Consider the following 23,981-nt stretch of genomic DNA (forward strand, 5'->3'; position numbering starts at 1 on the left):
CCATCAACATGCATTTGCATGTTGCGGGCGCTATTAGGTTCGGGGGGTTGGACGCACGTTTTCGGCCCCTTACTCAATAAGGGGTAAAGCTAGCACGTCGAAATGCACGTCCAGTGGCAGGTTAACAGTGCGCTCCGTCGGAGCACACTGTACTGTATCGGCCCGATAGTTTCTACTGTGGGTTCCACATTTTGTTCACATTTATCTGACTTTTTTGCACTGTGCCTAGAAGATAAATGTAATTGAATGGGATACTTCATAATGAATTACTTCCCTTGAAAAAAAAAATACTGCCATTTTAGTCCTTTTTTGAGCAAGTACCAGTCAGCCAGGACACTAGTTAACAACCTGAGCTGTAAGTTTCTGATGATAGTGAATAAGGAAATGTCTCATCCATGTCTTTTTAAAATGCCTATTAATGCATTCTTCTTCTGTTCCTGTGCAGATAAGACTCTTAATTTTCTGTGGTGCTCTTCTGGGGGAAAAAAGAAAAAAACAAAAAAAAAACCTGCTGGTTTTCTTTCACTATTCCTTCTAATTAATTGCTCTGTGCTCCACTAATATCTGGGCTTTCTGAGCAGTAGAACTGCTGTGTTTTATACCTTTCTCTAGGTCTGTTATTATACAATAATTGTAATTGTTCCTTGCAAACTGTTATTTTTAAGATCCAGTATACCTGCATTACTATTATTGTATAGCTGTTCTTTAATAATCTGGTTAATATTGGCACAGAAGTGCTGTGGGATCATTTAATAGCTAAAGGACTAATAAAGTTCCAGAAAGTGTCCTACTCTACCCAGCTTGTCCCAGGTTCAACTGTTTGATTCCCACCCACCCCTGGGATTAGATTACTAATATAGACTGACTAAATTAGCATTAGCAACAAGATAAATTAGTATGTTAACAGCTAAGGAAATACCAATCCAAAACTTTACCAATATGAGAACTATCCAATGCAACTGTTGTAGAGCCTTTATTCTGAGGGAAAGCATCTGGAGACTTGGAGCTTGCCCGATGAGTGCACAGCTCTCTTCTTTGAAAACTGAGCTGACTGAGGTTAAAGCTCAATTAGCTTCAATTACAAGAATTACACCCACATTGCATTACTCAGAAAATAATTCCCCAACACCAAAGAATAACCAGGAGTCAAGAAAAAGAAATACAGTAGACTCAGGTAGGATAACACATGTGTCCCACAGTCACCCATTCTTGACAGATGGGAAGCCAACAAGTATACCCCCCCACTCAATCAGTTCATCAAGTAAATCATTAAAAAACAGGATCACGGTGGGCTCTGGTAGAATTAGACCTGTAACAAGGAGACACACACAGTATCAAATGCAACAAGAACATAAAGCCCTCCCTATATTAACTGAAGAAATTCTAGAGAAAAACATTGACGTGTTACCAGAAAAGAGAAAAAACCAATGCATGCAGAATTTCAAGATCCATAACCAAAAGAAAAAGCTAATTGAGATGGATAACTGTCATCAATGGCACAACTGCAAAAGGAAAGAGTAAAGTGAATAACAAATCTCAACTAAAGTCTCATAAGGAGTACAGGAAAAGCAATAACCGTAAAGAGAGTACCTGGAAAGCTATGACTACAAATGCTCATAGTTTGGGAAATAAAATCCCAGATCTGCAGGCCCTAATGACAGAGGCAGAACTGGACATCGTTGCTATCACAGAGACATGGTTCACAGAATCTCATGATTGGGATACGGCAATACCAGGCTATAACTTGTTAAGGAAGGACAGAGTGGATAGAAAAGGGGGAGGTGTGGCTCTTTATGTCAGAAATAATATCCATCTAGTATATAAACAAACCCCCAGTGTATTTTAATTTTTTACCAAATATCAAAAATAATTCTTTGCTCACGATCAAGTCTTGATTTGCATATTATTTTGAAAGGTAAACTGCAAAAGTGTCGTGAGACCCTTGCACGTTACCCAATAATTCAACAACAAAATTTTTGAAAGGTCGAGGAAGGGTTTCATATATAGGTTTCTCAGCCCAGCATAAGGTCTGTTGGATTTTCAAGTATAATCATCAACCAATCCTCCTCCACCTATGGGTTTTTTTTTTAAATTCTGTACAAACCCTAGTGAAAACTGCAACACAATTTTTTTTTTTTTTGTCCCTTAAAACCAATTTTTTAAATATTATTTATAAAATTGTAATGCCTCCTTCAATGTAATTTCAAAGTCCCGACTTATCTGGAGATGTTGGTGGACCAAGGCAACTGCTCTATATGTTAGAAATGTAAAGAAAAGCAAAAGAAAAATGAAACCTATCTGGTTCTCAAAGGAGGTGGCTGACAAAATTAAAGCTAAAAGAACTGCATACAAGAAATACAAAAGATCCCAAAGGGAGGAGCACAAAGAAGAATATCTGATTCAACTGAGGGAGACGAAGAAATTAATCAAGTTGGCAAAAAGTCAAGCGGAAGAGAGGATTGCCAAGGAGATAAAATATGGTGACAAAACATTTTTCAGATACATCAGCGAAAAGAGAAAAGTCCAAAGTGGTATAGTGAAATTGAAAGGTGGAAATGATCAATGTGTGGAGAGAGACGAAGAAATGGCAGAAATATTAAACAAATACTTCAGCTCTGTGTTCACTAAAGAAGACCCTGGAGAAGGACCATCTCTACACAACAAGAAACTGGAGGGAAGCGGAACAGAGGAAAATCCATTTACAGTAGATAATGTATGGGAAGAGCTAAAGAATCTGAAAGTGGACAAAGCCATGGGGCCTGATGGGATTCATCCAAGGATACTGAGGGAGCTCAGAGATGTGCTGGCGGGACCGCTGTGCGACCTGTTCAATAGATCCCTAGAAACTGAAGTGGTGCCGAGTGATTGGAGAAGAGCGGTGGTGGTCCCGCTTCACAAGAGTGGGAACAGAGAGGAGGCTGGTAACTACAGACCGGTTAGCCTCACTTCGGTGGTGGGAAAAGTAATGGAGTCACTGTTGAAAGAGAGAATAGTGAACTATCTACAGTCCGGAGAATTGATGGACCAGAGGCAGCATGGATTCACCAGAGGAAGATCCTGTCAGACAAATCTGATTGACTTTTTTGACTGGGTAACCAAGGAATTGGATCAAGGAAGAGCGCTCGATGTCATCTACTTGGATTTCAGCAAAGCTTTTGATACGGTTCCGCACAGGAGACTGGTGAATAAAACGAGAAGCTTAGGAGTGAGTGCTGAGGTGGTGACCTGGATTGAAAACTGGTTGACGGACAGAAAACAATGCGTGATGGTAAATGGAACTTTCTCTGAAGAGAGAGAGGTTTTAAGTGGTGCACCGCAAGGATCGGTGTTGGGACCGGTCCTGTTCAATATCTTTGTGAGCGACATTGCGGACGGGATAGAAGGTAAGGTTTGTCTTTTTGCGGACGACACTAAGATCTGCAACAGAGTGGACACGCCGGAAGGAGTGGAGAGAATGAGATGGGATTTAAGGAAACTGGAAGAGTGGTCGAAGATATGGCAGCTGAGATTCAATGCCAAGAAGTGCAAAGTCATGCATATGGGGAGTGGAAATCCGAATGAACTGTATTCGATGGGGGGGGGAAAGGCTGATGTGCATGGAGCAGGAAAGGGACCTTGGGGTGATAGTGTCTAATGATATGAAGTCTGCGAAACAATGCGACAAGGCGATAGCAAAAGCCAGAAGAATGCTGGGATGCATAGAGAGAGGAATATCGAGTAAGAAAAGGGAAGTGATTATCCCCCTCTACAGATCCTTGGTGAGGCCACACCTGGAGTACTGTGTTCAGTTCTGGAGACCGTATCTACAAAGAGACAAGGACAAGATGGAAGCGGTTCAGAGAAGGGCGACCAGGAAGGTGGAGGGTCTTCACAGGATGACATACGAGGAGAGATTGAAGAATCTAAATATGTACTCCCTGGAGGAAAGGAGGAGCAGGGGTGATATGATTCAGACTTTCAGATACTTGAAAAACTTTAATGATTCACAGACATCAGCAAACCTTTTCCATCAGAAAAAAATCAGCAGAACCAGAGGTCACGAGCTGAGGCTCCAGGGAGGAAGACTAAGAACCAATATCAGGAAGTATTTCTTCACAGAAAGGGTGGTGGATGCCTGGAATGCCCTTCCGGAGGAAGTGGTGAAGTCTAAAACTGTGAACGACTTCAAAGGGGCGTGGGATAAACACTGTGGATCCATCAAGTCTAGAGGGCGTGAATAAAGTGGAGACATTCAAACACTGCACGGAGCGGCAGTATCCACAGCGGCATTCAAACACTGCACGGAACGGCAGTAGCCACAGAGGCGTTCATGGAGCGGGATGCCAGTGGCCAGTAGTTGGTGTTCCACCTTCACGGAGCGGAAGGATGGAGGGCTGCTATTTCCAAAAAACAAACAAAACAAAAAATAAAAACAGGGGTGGGTAAGAGTATGGGGCAAGGGGGTGGCCTGCTTGTTGCAGCGGTTGCTACCCCCAATTGAGCTGGATGTCACTTGGATGCAGATTCAAAGCTGCTCTCTAAATTGGGTGGAGGGGAATTAGGGCTGGAGGGTACTGGAAGCCAATAGTAACAGGTGGGAGAGAGAAAAAGGGAAAAAAAATGGATAAAGTGCGTAGCTTGCTGGGCAGACTCGATGGGCCATTTGGTCTTCTTCTGCCGTCATTTCTATGTTTCTATAAGGCTTCCCAAACCTGTTCCAAGGCACCAAAGCCACTTGGGTTTTCAGAATATACAAAATGAATACAGATGAGATGCACATATTTGGTAACCAATACATGTAAACGTATCTCATGCATATTCATGATGGATAGCATGAAAACTGGACTCCCTATGAATAGCAAGAAAATCTCCCCAGACATATTTTCAGAAATCCCTGCTATAAGAATTGCAGCATCTTCTCATATGTGTTTGTATGATATCTTAAATTTGTAGAAAAGTCAGATAATGCTAGAAAAAGGGGGAAAGACGACAGTCGCTCAGCAGTGCACCATTCGGAGTAATGTATATTTGAAGGATACTAATGAAACAGAGTTAGGGCATCCCAACAGAAGTTCCAAAAAAAGCAAAAGTAGTCCATGTGCCTATAAGTAAGGAATCACCTGAACTAAAGAATTCCAAACTCTCCCAGGACAAGCAAAATGGTAGTTCTCACAGATAGGGTTCCATCTGATGATGTTACCCATCACAGAACTTTTTTGTCAGTTTCTAGAACTTTGGCTGGCACACTGACCATGCCCAGCATGTCACCAACCCCGTGGCCACACGGGGTCCCCCTTCAGTCTCTTTTTTTCCACGCAGCAGTTGCCTTGCGGTTATTGGAGCTCTGTGAGAATTTTCTTTCCTCACACTATTCCTCACGGAATATTTCAAAGTTTTCTCAAAATTTTCCCTGCTCCAAGGTCCCCCATCGCGCACCGATTCCTCCGGCGTCCAGTAAGTTCATTTCACGCTTTTTGCGGTCTGTTCTCGGGTATCCACCTCTCGGTGGCCAATGGCGACTGGTTTTCAGAAGTGCCCGGAATGTCCGCAAACTATGTCCATAACGGGCCCATATGACTTCTGAGTCCTGTGTCTCGGGCCTTCCCATGATGTCAGTCGGTGAGCCAGCTGTGCTCAGATGCCCCCCCCCCCCCCCCCCCCCAAAAAGCCGGTGCGCCTGCCTGGACAAGATGGAGCACTTGTTTTGGTTCCAAACAATCTGCTCCATCGATTCCAGTGCTGGGTGCATCGAGGCGTGGGGATCAAACTGACTCGGGGACCTTCCCCATCGAAGCCTCGCCGAGGAGCAGGAGACCGCCCCTCTCTGGCATAGAATCAATCGAAGATTTCAGCATTGTCATCCTCGGTGCCAGAGAAAGACCAGTTCGAGCACCAAGGGAAGCATCAACACCAGTACAGACGGTTATCGCCGACCGGTAACGACACCATAGGGGCATCAGCCTCGGCCAAACATCCGAAGAGGCTCCGAGGAGAGGAGGCCCCATCCTCCTCTGGACCCGGGAGCCCAGGGTGTTCCCACTGATGTCTGTGCTGGGCACCGAGCCTCTGTGGACGCTTCAGTGACACTCAGCCTGCCTCCTACTCAGGGGTTGGTTTTCTCCTCACCCTCATTTCAAGAGGAGTTGTTGGCCTCTAGCCACTACTGATGCAAGCATCGGAACTGGCATCCTCCTATGTTGGCGCCTCTCCTGGACAGGCTGGACGTGTTTCTCGGTGCCTTACCAGTGCAGTCCTTGCCGGCAGGCCCCTCTGTGCCCTGCCAACCACAGATACCTCCTCCCACCACGATCCCGATACCGGGCTCCTCGGAGGAGGAAAATTCGGCTCCTTGCCCATCTCCACGGGTGGAACCACCAATACCAGATCCTGTCTCCGGGCCATCAGGCTTCCCGGTGCCCCGACTTCCCTCGCAGGTCCTGGTGCCCTCGATGCCGGCACCACTACTGTCTGTTCCACGTCACTGACCATCAGTGCCCACGACCCGTACCCTGGGGTTTAGCCTTCCTCCTCGACCCGGGCACTTTGCCGGTGAGGAAGAGGCTCCCTATGACCCATGGGGAGGATGCTTCCTCTGAGCATTCCTCGGAGGCTTCCGAGGACCTTCTGTCAGAGCCTTCCACTCCAGAAGAGAGACTGCGCTCCCTTCTGCAGGATCTCTCCTTCGCAAATTTTGTCAGGGAGATGGCGGAAACCATTCCCTTCCAACTTTCCGCAGGAGAGGATGCCTGCCACAAGATGTTAGAGGTCTTACAGTTTGTGGATGTTCCTAAGGAGGTGATTGCTGTCCTGGTACATGAGGTTCTTCTGAACCTCCTTCACAGTCTCTGGGAACATCCAGGTACTGTGCCTCTGGTCAATAGGAAGGCGGATGCCACCTACCTGATTTAATAGGCTCTAGGTTTTCAGAAGAGCCGGTTGCCACACCAGTCCCTGGTGGTGGAATACGCCCAAAAAAAAGGCCAAAAGGACCTGCCCTCACTCCTCTGGGAAAAGACCAGAGAGCCTTAGATATCCTAGGTCGAAGGGTCTTCCAGGGTTTCATGCTTATCGCTCACATAGCGGCGTACCAGTTATACATGAACCAATATAACAGGATCCTCTGGAAACAGGTCCAGGAGTTCAGAGACCCTGCCACAGCAATATCAGGAGAGTCTAGAATCCATCCTCCAAAAAGGATTGGAGGCTGGTAAACATGAGGTGAGAGCAGCATATGTTGCTTTTGAAACAGCGTCAAGAGTCTCAGTGGCAGGCATTAGTGCAAGACATTGGGGCTGGCTAAAAGCCTCAGACCAAGAAAAAGTGGCCAACCTCCCCTGTACAGGAGAAAACCTGTTCGGGGACAAGATACGAGATGCAGTGGCCCAACTCAAGGATTACCGTGATACCCTGCGTCAGCTATCGACTACCACCTCTGATGCCTTCCTCAGTGACCTGTAGAGGTCCGCGTAGGGATACCAGGAAGCAGTTTTACAAACAACGGAGATACTACCCTCCAGCCTCCCATGCCCATACAGTTCAGCCTCCCAAAGAGGCCACCCTCGCCAACAAAGAGCACCTAGAGCTCAACCAGCTCCCCAGCCTGGTCCTGCAGCTGGTTTTTTACTGGCATCCAGAGAGCAGAAACCAGTTCCCTCTGCCCGCACCGTCCGACCCACCTGTGGGAGGTTGTCTCCACCACTTCCTCAACAATTGGTTCCCAATTACCACCGACCGATGGGTACTGTCCATCGTAGCCCATGGTTACCACCTGAATCTCCTCACTGTTCCTCCAGACTCCCCGCCCTCCCTGGCGTGAAGCCTTGTAGAACACGCAATGACCCTCAAATTAGAACTCTCTGCCCTGCTGCGCTCCAGAGGCATGGAATCTGTTCCCAGAGCTCAGCGGGGACAAGGGTTCTACTCCCAGTATTTTCTTATACCAAAGAGAACAGGCGGCCTCCGTTCCATCCTTTATCTTCGAGCCTTAAACAGGTTCCTTCACAGAGAACGATTCAGAATGATATCCCTGGGTACCCTACTTCCACTTTTGAAACAAGGGGAATGGCTCTGCTCTCTGGATCTCCAGGATGCTTACATGCACATCGCGATTTTTTTCACCTCCTCAAAAATATCTGCGCTTCGTCGTAAGCCGACACTTCCGGTACAGGGTTCTCCCCTTCGGCTTGGCAGTGGTGGGAGCACATTTACGCAGGAATGGTGTGCATGTGTTCCCATATGTGGACAATTGGTTTATCAAGAGCCCATCGAAAGAGGGAGCTCTTCAGTCCCTCAGCGTGACGTTAAGTCTCCTCTAGTCACTGGGTTTCCTCGTCAACTATCTGAAATCTCAGTTGACTCCATCCCAGCGACTGACCTTCATCAGAGCAGACCTAGACACCACGATTGCCAAAGCTTTCCTCCCCAGCGAACATATAGCCACCCTAATTGGGCTGGCCATATTCATCCATCGCCAGCGGATGGCTTCCGCCCATCTGCTCCTGTAGTTGCTGGGCCACATGGCATCTTCTGTGTGCATGTCACCGCAATGGCCTGCCTAGCCATCAGGGTCACACAATGGACCCTGCAGTCTCAGTGCCACCAAGCCACTCAGAAACTCTTGGCAAGGATCCAGATAACCAACCCACTCCAGCTCTCCCTCGTGTGGTGGGCGCAGGAATCCAATCTGAGCAAGGGACTGCTCAGGTAACTTTGACCACAGATGCCTCCAATCTAGGCTGGGGAGCCCATGTCAATGGCCTACAAACACAAGGGCTATGGTCGAGAGCCGAGGCAGCCTGCCAAATTAAACTTTCTGGAACTCCAGGCGATGCGGTATGCCCTCTACGCATTCCAGGACTGCCTGTCCAGCAAAGTTGTCTTGATCCAGACGGACAACCAGATAGCTATGTGGTACGTGAACAAACAGGGGGGCACAGGCTCTTACCTCCTCTGCCAAGAGGCGGCACAGATTTCGGCCTGGGCCCTGTCGCATTCCATGCTCCTGCGGGCCATCTACCTGGCAGGCACCGAGAATGTAATAGCGGACATTCCAGCCCCATGAGTGGTCCCTGTGTAGCAGGCAGAATCTTCCGCTGGTGGGGTCAACTGGACGTAGATCTCTTTGCGTCCCCGCAGAACTACAAGGTGGACTGATTCTGCTCCCTGCACAGGAGCTGAACAAGACCAGCCATGGATGCCTTCACCCTCTCCTGGAGCGAGGCCTCCTATATGCATACCCTCCGATTCCGCTAATAGCCAAGACTCTCATGAAGCTACAACAGGACCGAGCTCCATGATCTTCATAGCCCCGCATTCACCGCGTCAGGTCTGGTTCCCCATTCTCTGTGACCTCTCTGTCCAGGAGCCCATTCGCCTGGGTACCGCACCCGACTTCATCATCATGCAGGATCAGGGCATGCTGCACCACCCCAATCCTCCACTCGCTGTCCCTAACTGTGGATGTGGCAGGTCCTCGTAGCTTTGTGGAGCCTTCCACGCAGAAGTTGTATGAGGCAAAGTAGAAGAGCTTCTCGGCCTGGTGCACGCAGAAGGTTTCCTGTTGATAGCAGGGCTGAATTAGCCATGTTGTCTGGGAGCGTGCACGTGACCGAAGTAGGCGGAGTTTTCCTCAGTGAGTCACAGAGCTTTGACTCTGCGGCTGCACGGTCGTCTTCCCACACGAATGTACCTCCTCCCCTCAGTCTTTTTTTTTTTTTTTTTCCCCTCAACTTTTTGTCAGCTTTTTTCAGATTTTGCTGCCGCGATGGCTCCCAAGCCATCTGGATTTAAATATTGCCAATGTGGCAAAGTTTATGTCCATCACAGATAGGCATAACTATTGCTACATTTGCCTCGGGCCGGACCATGACCAGGCCTCTTGCCGAGACTGTGGTTGGATGTGCCCCCAGGCACAGCGTCAGCGTGCCAAAAAAATGGCGCAACTTCGCTCGGGCTTCTATGCCCCGACACCGTTGACTCACTCCTCGCCGGGACTGGTGAAGAAGAGGGCTTCCTCACTTAGCCCATGGGACTCCCTTTGCACCGCGCCGGGCCCAGGTTAGATCAACCTCCAGCGCCCATTAAAAAATTCCAGGCACCGACTGAGTTGTCTCCTCAGGAGAAAAGGCCCTCAGATGCGTCAAGCAGGACTCAGTGACCTGTTCCTGACCGTTCGCACCCTTCGGCGCCGAAGCTGTCAAAGTGAAAGATGCGTCCGAAGCCTACGACGCACTCGGACCACACGGCACACAGAGCGTTTGACGCACACCACGACACATGCAATGCATGCCACGGCGCATTCCAGCCATAAAGACCACTCATCGTGTCCTAAGCAATCGGAACATACCAAGCATGCCACTCAGGGACCTCCATCCACGCATTCTGAATGCTCAGGGCACTCCATGCAACATAAGTGACCACAAGAAAGCCCTGACTGGACATAGAACTGCTGTTGGACCCGGACTCCACATCATCAGGATGTCCTCGGAAAGTGGAGACTCCTTCTCCGACTTATCGTCAGTATCCCAAAGAAAGAGTTTGTCTCCTCAGATGCAGGTACTGCTCCAACAGAGACATAGACAGTCTCCTATCATTCCACCTGGCCCTCAATTGAAGCGCACTGATGCGCGGGATATATTTCTGGCAGCACTGTCTACAAGACCCCCATTAAATGGTGGTCAGATGCCTCCACAACCAGGCAATCTGACATCTAGGGCCATGCTGCAGATTTCGCAGGCCCTAAGATCCTTCTTTGAGGATCTGGAATCTATGCAAACGGGGTCAAACCCACCAGTGTTCACCACTGACGACAGCCCCTCCTAGATCAACTGACCCGGCCAACCTTCCGTCTTTGAGATGCCACCGGAACAGACGGCTTTACCGCCCCATCCAGTTTTGGACAGAGTCCTCCAAAAGATATGGGAAACCCCTTTTTCAACCATGGCCACGTCATGAAAAAAGATCTAAAATTTCGAATCTATGACTCGACCCAACTACCACACAGCTCTATTGTAGTGGAGTCTGAGTTGGCGAAGGCAAAACGGTCAAAGCTTCATGCGAATACACCTCCTGGTAAGGATCATAAATACTTAGATGACTTTGGATGTAGAGTTTACCACGATTCCATGTTGTCTACCAAAATCCACCACCATCAATTCCACATGACACAGTACTTGTATGAGTGTCTACAGAATTTGCGTCCGGTTTGTCTCTCGTCTCAGGACACCTTGCCGCAACCCTTCCTGGATATGGAAGAGGGCCTACATCATCTGCTTCAATCAATTTATGAGGCGTTCGAATCCTCTGCAAGGTCTTCTTCAGCTGCCATCACTGCCCGACGCCTTGCCTGGTTGAGGGCAAGCACGATTCGCGAAGATGTCCATGACAAGCTAGCGGACATACTTTGCAGGGGAGACAACTTGTTCGGTGACAAGTTTGGGGAAACTGTTTCCCACCTTAAAGAGCAAAGTACTGCAGTGCTCTCTTACTTCCCTCTCAGAACATCACACAGTGTCTCGGAGGTTTTACCCTTCCTTCAAATGAAGGCCCTACCCGCGAGGACAATTCCAACCTTTTCCTACATATTGATTGCCACACTCGAGTCAACCCCATCAGTCACGGTAACGTCCTCATCAACAGAGACAGCCTAGGCAAAGCCCAGCAGCTCCGCAAAAACAGCCGCCTGCTTTTTGAGTCTCATCAAGCCACCCCCACCGCCCTTTATAGGAGGTCGTCTCCAGTATTTTTACAGCAATTGGGAGTTTATCACTTCAGATCGCTGGGTTCTCAAGATCATCCGAGAAGGTTATCGCCTGAATTTCATAGCTGTTCAGTCCCTTCCTGAAGTACCCCCACTTCGAAGGACATCGACCCAGTTACCATCACTCCAGGCAGAAATCTCAAGCCTTTTACTACAAAGGTCTTTTCAAAAGATTCCACATCAACAACTGAGTCAGGGATTCTTTTCCCAATACTTTCTCATTCCAAAAAAGTCAGCCGTCTTCGTCCCATTCTAGACTTACGGAGCCTCAACAAACATTCAGAAAGATACGTTCAAGATGATCTCTCTCAAAAACATCCTGTGTCTCCTGCAACCCAACGACTGGATGTGTTCCATCAACCCTAAGGAGGCGTACTCTCATATACCCATGCACCTCTCCTCCTGGCGCTACCTCTGTTTTCAAGTTCCGAACAGACACTATCAGTAAAAGGTCCTACCCTTTGGCCTATCCTCGGCCCCGAGGGTATTTACGACATGTTTAGCGGTGGTGGTGGCTCATCTCAGACAATTATCAATCCAGATCTTCCCCTATCTGGACGACTGGCTTTTATTTATTTTATTTATATACCGATAATCGTTTGCACATCGTATCGGTTTACATGGAACAGGGAGATTAAATGAAGATAACATTTACAAGGAACATTTGGTAACATGGTAATGTTAAGATATGCTATATTTTAGTAGCATCGGACCAGACTACTCTACGGGCGCACACAGTACGCACGATCAGTTGCCTACAATCCTTGGGTTTCCTAATAAACTACGAAAAATCACATCTACAACCTACCCAGTCACTGCAATTCATTGGGGCCCTCATCAGTACAGTAGCTGAGAGGGCCTACCTTCCACAAGACAGACTCCTGACTCTCTCCTGCCTGGCACAAAGTTTGTACAGCCAATCTCATACCTCTGCACATCAAATTCTTCAACTGTTGGGTCATATGGCGGCAGCTATTCATGTGGTACCCCACACGAGACTACACATTCGCTGCTTACAATGGGGCCTAAAACGCCAATGGACTCAGTTCCAGCAACCGCTAACAACTAGGATACACCTAACCAGACCAATGATCAGACATTCAGTGGTGGCTCTCTCCCACCAACCTATCCACAGGCGCTCCCTTCAGAGTGCCTCCTCATCAGCTAATACTCACGACAGATGCCTTCAGGAAGGGTTGGGGAGCTCATCTTGCCGATCTCAAAACTCAGGGATTGTTGTCTCCCGAGAAATCCAAATGTCAGATCAACCTCCTAGAGCTCCGGGCAATCTGGAGAGCGCTACAGACCTTCTCCTCTCAGGTCCAAGGGAAACGACTCATGGTGTACACAGACAACCAAGTCACCATGTTTTACATAAACAAAGGAGGGTCCGGTTCATGGACACTCTGTCGAGAAGCACTTTAAATACTCCATTGGGCGATTGTAGCAGAGGTATCATAAGAACATAAGAAATTGCCATGCTGGGACAGACCAAGGGTCCATCAAGCCCAGCATCCTGTTTCCAACAGAGGCCAAACCAGGCCACAAGAACCTGGCAATTATCCAAACATTAAGAAGATCCCATGCTACTGATGCAATTTAATAGCAGTGGCTAATCCCTAAGTAAACTTGATTAATAGCAGTTAATGGACTTCTCCAAGATCTTATCCAAACCTTTTTTGAACCCAGCGACACTAACTGCACTAACCACATCCTCTGGATCAGCCAATCTTCTAAGTAAGGGTACACCAGGATCCCTTCTTTCCTCAGTGCTGCCACCACGACCACCATAATGGTTGCCAGTAATATGCGGGTAGGCCTCCAAGAGGTCCAGGGAGGTTAAGAACTCTTCTGTTGTACGGTCATTATGACAGAGCAGAGAGTTTCCACGTGGAAGTGGAATATCCGCAGATGACAACTGACGCTTTTGAGGTCCAAGATGGGGGCGGGAACCCTCCTTCTTGGGTACGATGAAATAGATGGAATAACGCATCATATTTTTCTGGAGACGTAGGTACCGGAGTTATAGCCCTCAAACTAAGGAGCCTTAATGTAGATTCCACTACTAGTTTTTTGTGCTGGGAGTGTAAGGACGAAATGGAGAAATTACTTACCTGATAATTTTGTTTTCCTTAGTGTAGACAGATGGACTCAGGACCAATGGGTACAGCGCACTCCCTCCAAGCCACCTACCTACCAGGTCTAGACCATGTTACAGCGGATCGCCTAAGCAAGGTTTTTCTCCCACACGAATGGACTTTAAATCGAGAAGTAACCCTCACCATATTCCAACAGTGGGGCTTCCCAGCAATCGACCTCTTTGCCACGGAAGAAAACTGGCAGGCTCTGGTATATTCAAGACATAGCAGACATTCTCATACTTCCAGCCTGGCCGAGACAACCATGGTATGCATATCTCATTCGACTTTCCATATGCCCACCGATTCTGCTGGGGACCCACCAACAGCTGCTTACACAGGAAGGAGGCTCACTCCTCCATCCAATGCATCAATTCCTCCATCTGACAGCGTGGAGATTGAAAGGCAAATATAAAAGCACCTCTGTCTACCTTCACAGGTAGAAGATATACTTATAGCATCCAGAAAACCTTCAACCAGGTTCAACTATGTAGGAAAATGGCATCGCTATGCTGAATGGTGCAAACCACGGAATCTAGATCCATTCTCTACGGCTATACATCTCCTGGAGTACCTCCACTTTCTTTACCAAACTGGTCTGGCTACCACATCAGTTCGAATGCATATCAGTGCTATTGCGACTTTTCATCACCCTCACAATGGCCTCCCCATTTCCAATCATCCTCTAGTCTCCAGATTTATGCGAGGCATGCTTCACTTCCGACCGCCAGTGGCAAAGCCACCTGTACCCTGGGATCTTAACATTATCTTAGGACAGCTAATGTCTCCCTTCGAGCCTTTAGAGACTTGCCACATAAAATACCTCACCTGGAAAACGGTATTCTTGGTGGCCCTCACTGCGACAAGGAGAGTGAGTGAGTTACAAGCCTTGGTTCACTACCTTCCTTACTTAGTTTTACCTCAACAAGGTTACCCTTCAACCTCATCCCACCTTCCTTCCCAAGGTGGTATCCGCTTTTCTTCTTAATCAGACCATCACTTTACCAATCTTCATGCTGAAGCCTCATCACAATGAGCGAGACCGCCTCCTGCATTCGCTAGATTGTAAACGAGCTCTAGCTTACTATAAACAACTCAATCTCCTTCCAGGCCTTTTCAGCTCTTCCTTTCCTTTAACCCGAACGACCCTGGTCAACCAGTCACTAAAAGAACCAGTGCCAGTTGGTTGTCACAATGCGTTCAATTAAACTCGACAAGAAACCTCATGCGCACCAAATACGAGCCACGGCAGCATCGGTTGCCCACTTAAAGATTCCATTACTGGACATTTGCAAAGCAGCTACTTGGTCCTCCATGCACACTTTCACATCACATTATTGTCTGCAGCAACAAGTGGCCTCTGAAGTGGCACTGGACTCAGCAGTCGTGTCAAACCTTCAACACCGATTAAGACTGTCTACTTCTACGGGTTAGTGTCCTGAACTTCTAACAAGTACTTACATGGACACAACCCGGAAGCTTGGGACTCCCAGACAGCATGGCTAATTCAGCCCTGCTATCGACGGGGAAAAAGCTAGTTTGCTTACCGTAAATTGTGTTTCCATAGATAGCAGGATGAATTAGCCATGCGATCCCACCCGCCTCCCTAGATAGTCGCACAAAGGACAATGTAAATGTTACTTCTGGCTTGGCTACAAAGAGACTGAGGGGAGGAGGTACATTTGCGCGGGAAGATGACCATGCAGCCTCACAGAGTCAAAGCTCTGTGACTCACTGAGGAAAACTCCGCCTACTTCAGTCGCATGCACGCTCTGACAGCATGGTTAATTCATCCTGCTATCTACGGAAACACCGTTTATGGTAAGCAAACTTGCTTGTCGACCCTTTCTCTTGCCCCACGCCTAGGCTTTTAGACTACCTCTGGTGCCTCTCGGAGTTTGGTCTACAGACTACCTCAATCCAGGTACATCTGAGTGCCATCAGTGCCTTCCACAATGGAGTGGGCAACACTCCAGTGTCAGTGCAACCCATAATGGAGTACTTCATGAGAGGCTTACTAAAACTAAAGCCTCCACTATGTCCCCCTGTTGTGGCCTGGGTCCTCAACATAGTGCTCACATGGCTCATGTGGCCTCCATTTGAGCCCCTGCGCTCCTGTGAGCTCAAATACCTCACCTGGAAGGTCATCTTCCTAGTGGTAGTTACTTCTGCTCGCAGAGTCGGTGAGCTACAGGCCTTGGTGACCTATCTGCCTTACACAAGGTTCTTCCACGACAGGGTGGTGCTCCGCACTCACCATAAGTTTCTGCCGAAGATAGTGACTGACTTCCATCTAAATCAGTCCATCGTGTTGCCCTCGCTCCCATCCAGGTGAGCGATCTCTGCATACCTTGGACTGCAACTGTGCTCTCGCCTTTTATTTAGACCACACTGCAGCCCATAGGCAGTCCACACTACTCTTTTTGTCTCCTTTGACAAAAATAGACTCAGAGTTGCAGTGGGCAAGCAGACCCTAACTGGTTGGCGGACTGTGTTGCTTTCTGCTACCAGCAAGCAGGCCTTCCGCTCAAGGGACGAGTGAAAGCGCACTCGATGAGGGCCATGGCAGCTTCAGTGGCGCACTTCCAGACAGTCCCTATTGCTGAAATCTGCAGGGCCACAACGTGGAGCTCCCTCCACACCTTCGCAGCCCGTTACTGCCTGGAAAAGGACGGTCGACAGGAGAGCATCTTTGGCCAGTCTGTCCTCCGTAACCTGTTTCCAGTGTAAGAACCCAACTCTTCCTACCTAGGGCCCAGTGTGATATTCAGGCTGCCCCTTTGTTGCCAATAGCACCCCTGTTGTGCTTGTTGCACATATTGGGTGACTGTTGGCCCAGGGTATTCAGGGACCAGCCTGCAGTTTGCTATTCACCCATCTGTGAGAGCTACCGTCCTGCTTGTCCTTGGAGAAAGCAGAGTTGCTTACCTGTAACAGGTGTTCTCCCAGAACAGCAGGATGTTAGTCCTCATGAAACACGCCTGCCACCCCATGGAGTTGGGTTCACCTACGTTTTGTTGTATTTTTCGCTCGTATTTTTCTGCTATGAAATGAGACTGAAGGGGGACCCCGTGTAGCCACGGGGTTGGTAGCATACTCAGTGTGCCAGCCAAAGTTCTAGAAACTTTGACAAAAGTATTCTGTGACGGGGCTCCATCTGATGATGCCACCCATCTGTGAGGACTAACATCCTGCAATCCTGGGTGAACACCTGTAACAGGTAAGCAACTCTGCTTTATCCCTATCAACTGAAAAGCAGGTTGTTAATACAAACAAAAAACGCACTTTGAAATGTCTATATGCCAATACCAGAAGTCTAAGAAGTAAGATTGGGAGAGTTATAGCAGTGAATGATGAGATTGACCTAATTGGCATCTCAGAGACCTGATGGAAGGAGGAGAATCAATGGGACAGTACCATAACCAGGGTACAAATTATATCACAATAATAATCAACTTGGTGGAGGTGTGACATTTTATGTCCAGGAAGGCATAGAGCCCAACTGGATAAAGATCCTACAAGAGACTTAAGGGGTCAATTTTTAAAACCTGCGCGCACATGGACATGGCTATTCTATAAAATGCATATGTTGTAAAATACGATTCTCGCGCACACATGCACGCCCAATGTTAATGTCTGCATGTGCAGGTGGGTGGCCTCTTCCACACGCAACGAGGGGGATTTTAGAAAAAAAAAAGTGTAGCGATGCAAGTAGGATTTTCATACTTCCCTCCCAATCCATTCCTTAATTGGAGCAGACTGGGAGGAAACTTCCGTCTCCTCCCAGACTCCTAAACTAATCCTATGTACCTTAGAATTTTTTTGTTTTGTAACTTACCTGCACCTCTGAACTGGTGTAAGTTCTATGCGCTGGCTGGCCACGCCTCCAGGCCCACACCTTTGAGACAGGCTGGCAGTTCTGTACGTACCAGGGGATATGTGCGTGGCTGGGTCGATTTTAAAATGCGCTCAGCGTTCTCATGGCCCAGTCACACGTGTATACCCGGTTTTAGCACGCACAGGGCTTTGAAAATTTGGGCATAAATGCTCAGTAGACTCTATATGGGTAGAAATCCCATGTGTGTTGGGTAAGAGTATAGTGCTAGGAGTATACTACAGTCTACCTGGTCAAATGATCAGACAGATGATGAAATTCCAAGAGAAATCAGGAAAGCTAACCAATTTGGAAGTGCAGTAATAATGGTAGTCTTCAATTACTCCAATATTGACTGGGTAAATGTAACATCAGGACATGCTAGAGGCTTAAAGTTCCTGGATGGAATAAATGACTACTTCATGGATCATTTGGTTCAGGAACCAATGAAAGGGAGCTATTTTAGATTTAGTTCTTAGTGGAACGACAGATTTGGTTAGAGAAGTAATGGTGTTAGGGCCACTTGGCAATAGTAATCATAACATAATCAAATTGGAACTGACTGGAAGTGGGAAAATATGTAAATCTACAGCTCTAACATTAAATTTTCAAAAGGAAAATTTAGAAAAAAAGTGAAAGGTGCATCTGCAAAGGTTAAAGTGTACAATAGGCGTGGACATTGTTTAAAAATACAATCATAGAAAGGCAGTCCAGATATATTCCACGCATTAAGAAAGGTGGAAGGAAGCAAAACAGATTCCGGCATGGTTAAAAGGTAAGATGAGAGGCTATTTTAGCCAAAAAAAAAAAAAAATAATCCTTCAAAAATAGGAAAAAGCATAAGCATTGTCAAGTTAAGTGTAAAACATTGATAAGGTAGGCTACAAGAGAATTTGAAATGAACTTTTAAAAATATATCCAAAGTAAGAAACCTGTGAGGGAGTTGGTTAGACCGTTAGATGAGTGAGGGGTTAAAGGGGCTCTTAGGGAAGATAAGGCCATTGCAAAAAGACTAAATTAATTATTTGCTTCTGTGTTTAATAATGAGGATCTTGGGGAGATACCATTTCCAGAGATGGTTTTCAAAAGTGATGAGTCAGATGAGCTAATCCAAATCACTGTGAACCTGGAAGTGTTGTAGGCCAGATTGAGAAACTAAAGAGTAGCAAATCACCTGGACTGGATGGTATGCATCCCAGGGTTCTGAAGGAACTAAAAAATGAAATTTCAGATCTATTAGTTAAAATTTGTAACCTATCATTAAAATCATCCATTGTACTTGAAGACTGGAGTGGGTGGCCAGTGTAACCCCAATAATTAAAAATGACTCCAGGGACGATCCGGTGAGCCTGACTTCAGTGCTGGGAAAAATAGTGGAAACTATTCTAAAGATCAAAATCACAGAACATATAGAAACACATTCAGCATGGATTTACCGACGGGAAGGCTTGCCTCACAAATCTGCTTCATTTTTTTGTAGGGGTAAATAAACGAGGATAAACATGAATCGATAGATATAGTGTTAGGTTCCATGTTAGAGGTCTAGAACGGGTATATGTGAATCGGTTATTACTCTTTCAGATAATAGGAATAGGGGGCACGCCATGAAGTTAGCAAGTAGCACATTTAAAACTAATCAGAGAAAACTTTTTCACTCAATGGACAATTAGCTCTGGAATTTGTTGCCAGAGGATGTGGTTAGTACAGATAGTGTAGCTGGGTTTAAGAAAGGTTTGGTTAAGTTCTTGGAGGAGAAGTCCATTAACTGCTATTAATCAAGTTGACAGGGAATAACCACTGCTATTAACTGGTATCTGTAACATGGGATCTACTTAGTGTTTTTGGGTACTTGCTAGGTACTTGTAGCCTGGATTGGCCACTGTTGGAAACAGGATGCTTGGCTTGATAGACCATTGGTCTGACCTAGTATGGCAATTTCTTATGTTCTAAAAGTTCTGTTCTACAGAGAAACTTTGATCCTTGGCAGGCCTTGGACCATTTTTTCCCCTTTGACCTGATGAATGCTTGAAAGCTAGTAAAATGTATTACGTTAGTTCCACAACTTGTGTGCTGATTTTTATTCTTGCATATTCAAAGGAACTAATACAGCCTCCAATCTACTTGGGTCACTCTTAAAGTATGTACATTTTTAGTTTCCCACCTCTCACAGACTGCCTACTGCAAACATTTTTGGACTTTTGCCTTTTTTTTTTATCCCCAACAAAGATGTGCTGTGCCTTCCTCAGTTTCCACAGTATGTCACAGACAAGCAGGCTAGGTCTGAGGATTCCCTCAGCAGGAGTAGTACAGGGCTGTACAGAAGAGCAGTAAGGTCTTCCGTCTGGCTAGCCTCCTCACCCTTGGGTTGAGTTCGCAAGTTCTGATGGCCGGCAGGACTTTCTTGCTGTTATACAAGGCGGGCCAAGGTCAAGGCTGGCAGCGGTCAGGCAAGATCGAGGCAGGCAGAAGACAAGTGAGGGACAGGAACAGAGAAGCAAGGCAAGGTACAGGCAGACAAGGGCTGAGAGCAGGAACACAGAGGAGATAGGCCCGAGAGAGGCGCACACAAGATACAGGAGGCCACTGGGAGGTCCATAGGGAGGGACAGGGACGCAAGAAAAATGCAAACACAGAAAACAGGAACTTATACAAGATAAGCAAGCAACAGACAAGAAAGCCTAATCAGGCCATAAGGCAAAGTGAGACTGAAAGATCCGAAGGTCATAAAGAAGGTAAGAAGGCCACAAGGACCACGCAGTAACCAAGGCAAGAGGGCCAAAACAAGGAGCCAAGGACATGGAGCTATCAAGGATGGGGCTTGAGCAGGACAGAGCATGGATTAGTGAGGACCTCTGCTGACAGCGGGGGTTACCTAGCAGCCAGAATTGTTACACAGTACTTTTTTTTTTCTTTTTCTAAAAATGTTGACTGGCAGAAATGTAAGGCATGGCAGGAAACTAAATTATGAGTCTCTAATTTAGGAAAAACTGTGCCCATTTCTGAAAAGTAGTTTTCATAGAATAAAAACACTATGCTGTAACTTGAATTATGAAAATCTCTTAATTTCAAATAACAGCTAGTTTGGTAAAATTTAAGTATTTATACCTTTTTTTTTTTTTTTGCACATTCCAGCATATTAGCCATGACACCAGAAAATTTCGTTTTGCCCTCCCATCTCGAGAGCATGTGCTGGGGCTCCCCATAGGTATGTTGCAGCTCTTAATCATATTTTTCTAAAGAGTTCTGGAATACTTACCATTTTATTTATTCAGATTTATCTTATGTCTTTTCGTTAGTAGCTCAATATTATATAACTTATTTATTTAACAAGTTTTCTATACAGTCATTCAGTTATACCATCACTGAACTGAATAACTGAATATAATCTAAGTACCCACAGCAAAATTGGGGCTTGTTGGCAGGAGTACGAGGAAGCTTGCACGGCTGTTGCCACTTGTGATCGGATGGTCTTGTGGATAAATGGAGGATTTCAGTTTTTTGTGGCTGTTATCCCTGCACTTTCATAGGCTCTAAAATAGCATAAAGGGGGAGAGGGAAGGAGGGCCAGGTAGAGGTTTCAGAAGACTCCTAGAAATGGAATTAAAAATAGAGTTTAAAAATAATTGCTGCCAACAGGGAAAATAATGCAAGGCTCAGATTCTTTCCCCACAGCATTATGGGATGATTTCCCTTATTTTGTTGGCTCAGAATGTCTTGGGTGATTCTGGCCCCTGTATTGCTCAGTGGTGAATTTTAAAGGATTCATTGACCACCCTTGCCTTCCATCTCCTCCTAACTGGCATTCCTATTTGACTTTTTATGGCCTTTCTCAGTAGATAAATCCCCTCTGCAAAAGTTTATAATTGTATACTGTAGCACATATCAGATGTTTGCAGCAGATATAGAGTGGACAGTCGCTGCTACATTTAGTTTGCAGTCTAGTCAAGGCTGGCCAGACCCATGAGAAACAAAATGGGCTTTGAGTTAAAACAGCAAAGCTATGACTAGAAGGTTAAAAGTAGATGGTTATGAGGAATTTTTATTTGCAGTCTAAAGGTAAATCTGTGTCCCTTAAAAATGTATGTAAAACATACACTTGCAAAACTAATTTGTTTCTTGCTGTTTGTAGGACAACATATCTATCTTTCTGCAAGGATTGATGGGAATCTGGTAGTCAGACCCTATACTCCAGTGACCAGTGATGATGAGAGAGGATACGTGGACCTCGTTGTTAAGGTAGTTTAGCATGAACATTCCATGAGAAATGAGTTTATTGTGCTTTTTTTTTCTTTTCATTATTTATTAATTTTCAGAACGCAAAAGTAAATTATGACAGAAAAACATGGATTTCAGCATTTTTAAAGTAAAAAAAAAAGAAAAAACAATATTTCAGAAAAACTGTTAATGCGGTCATCCACTTCCAAGCAGTAATAAAGAAAAGAGCACAGACAGGCAAAGTTAAAAACAAGGGAGTTTTCAAAGGTAACAATAATCAGAAGAAATGGCTTAACATAGATAAAACTGCACTTATATATGCATCAGCATTACATTACTTAAGGCACTGGAGAAGAGGTTATTGGCCTTTGGGCCTCTATAAAATATTTCAGTTGTTCAGGCAGGAAAAATTTGAAACATTTGTTGCTTCTCTTGATAATGCATTTACAAGGGTAAGGAAGTACAAAAAACCCCTTCACTGTCTGAAAGCTAGAAAACCTTTCTTCTGAACTTGGGTAGCTTGAGCAAGATCAGGAAACATCGTCACAAGTTGACAAAAAGAAGAAAACTTTCTAAAGTAATTGCACATTACATTACTCAAGCCCACAGTTGAAATGGAGACCAGCAGGATACTCCTATCTAAAACTTCCAACATAGAATTTTCAAGGAAATTGGTCAAATTAGCTTGAATTTCAATATTAGGAGTAGCTCCAGAAGTTTTTAGGAAGAAAATAACATGTGTTTACTGATGGCATTCACTCAGTCGTAAAACCTATAACCTCTTGAAAGTACCTCTTCAAAGTTATATATGGAATTTTCCCTATAACTTTGGGGAAATTCAAGAGATGCAGATTTAAATATCTCACGTTATTTTCTAAAAATTCAGTATGTCTAGAAAGAGCATTACAGTCTTTCACAGTAATAGTGGTGTTGAACTCCTGGATAGATTTAACAGTATCTTCAACTTTAGACATTTCTAAATTACCGTAGTGGAATTCACTAAGTGAATTCCACTAATTTAGTGAATTTGATGGCAGTTTGAGAAAAGGTCCATCTTGAAATTAAGTAATTTTAGAGACTTCCCGAATCTGACCACCAAGTTCCAGGGACACCACCTCAGGTCAGGATGGAATAATAAAGGACTCGCCACTTTCAGTGACCACAGCTTCCCGGGATAGGTCAGCCAAGGTAGATTCCATCAGTGGTTCCAAATTCAATGGACCAGCCACAGACATGGCTCAAATAACACACACTCTGCTGGCTCTCTACATGTCTCAAATAAGGAAGGCAGGTCCTGCAAAGACAGTGATACTCGAGCAAACTTCCCCCTTCACTGTGGGTGCATTCAGTGCGTCATCGCTGTGCAACACAGCAGTGCTCGCTCAAGTGTCTCATTGCGCCAAGGTGGGGAATGAAGATCCGGGCTCAGGGATGCCTCATCTGCTGGAATTCGCAGCTCTCCCTCACCGTAAGACACATCAGGGTCCTCCTCTCCCTGAAAAACTGCTGAGGAAGTCATGAAGTTGGTGATAACATGTTGCTCCGGTGAAGGAAAAGGGTCTGGAGGGAAGACCCGTACCTTTCCCTTACGCTTGGAAGACATTTCTAATGAAAAAGTAAACAAGAGTCTGATCAGCAGAACAGCATGGACCTGTCTATGCCACCATCTTGCCTCCCAGCAACGCCTTTTTTGTTAGCTGTGATTTTTAACTATGTTAAAATAACACATTAAAAAATTGGACTCAAGTCACGCTGAAAATTAAGCATATTGAGTCTTAATAGGTTTTGAAAGCAGAAATTCAAGAAAAGAACCCGTATGTTTATCATTGGCTTTTTAAAAATAAGCCTTATACCTTGTGATGTAACTCCAACATTGCTTTCTGCTTCAGCAGCAAGTGATAAAGGGGAACTGGACTCAGGCAGAACCCAACAAAGGCCCTGACTTTAACAGTTTGGGAAAATAAGTATGGGGGGTAACTTGCAAGGCAGATGCCTCCCCCTGATACCTTTATGGGGG

General features: G+C 45.9%; 1 protein-coding gene across 2 annotated transcripts in view; it reads left to right on the forward strand.

The window, feature by feature from the left end:
* LOC115090682 (NADH-cytochrome b5 reductase 3) overlaps nucleotides 1-23,981 on the forward strand; it is a 255,007-nt gene that overhangs the window by 25,218 nt on the left and 205,808 nt on the right. For both annotated transcript variants that reach the window (XM_029600109.1, XM_029600107.1), the window contains exons 3-4: nucleotides 20,882-20,954; nucleotides 21,879-21,985. In XM_029600109.1, coding sequence (XP_029455969.1) covers nucleotides 20,882-20,954; nucleotides 21,879-21,985 — 180 coding nt within the window. The remainder of the gene's footprint in view (nucleotides 1-20,881; nucleotides 20,955-21,878; nucleotides 21,986-23,981) is intronic.

This window comes from Rhinatrema bivittatum, chromosome 4 (genome assembly GCF_901001135.1).
Source record: "Rhinatrema bivittatum chromosome 4, aRhiBiv1.1, whole genome shotgun sequence".
NCBI classification, from domain to species: Eukaryota; Metazoa; Chordata; class Amphibia; order Gymnophiona; family Rhinatrematidae; genus Rhinatrema; species Rhinatrema bivittatum.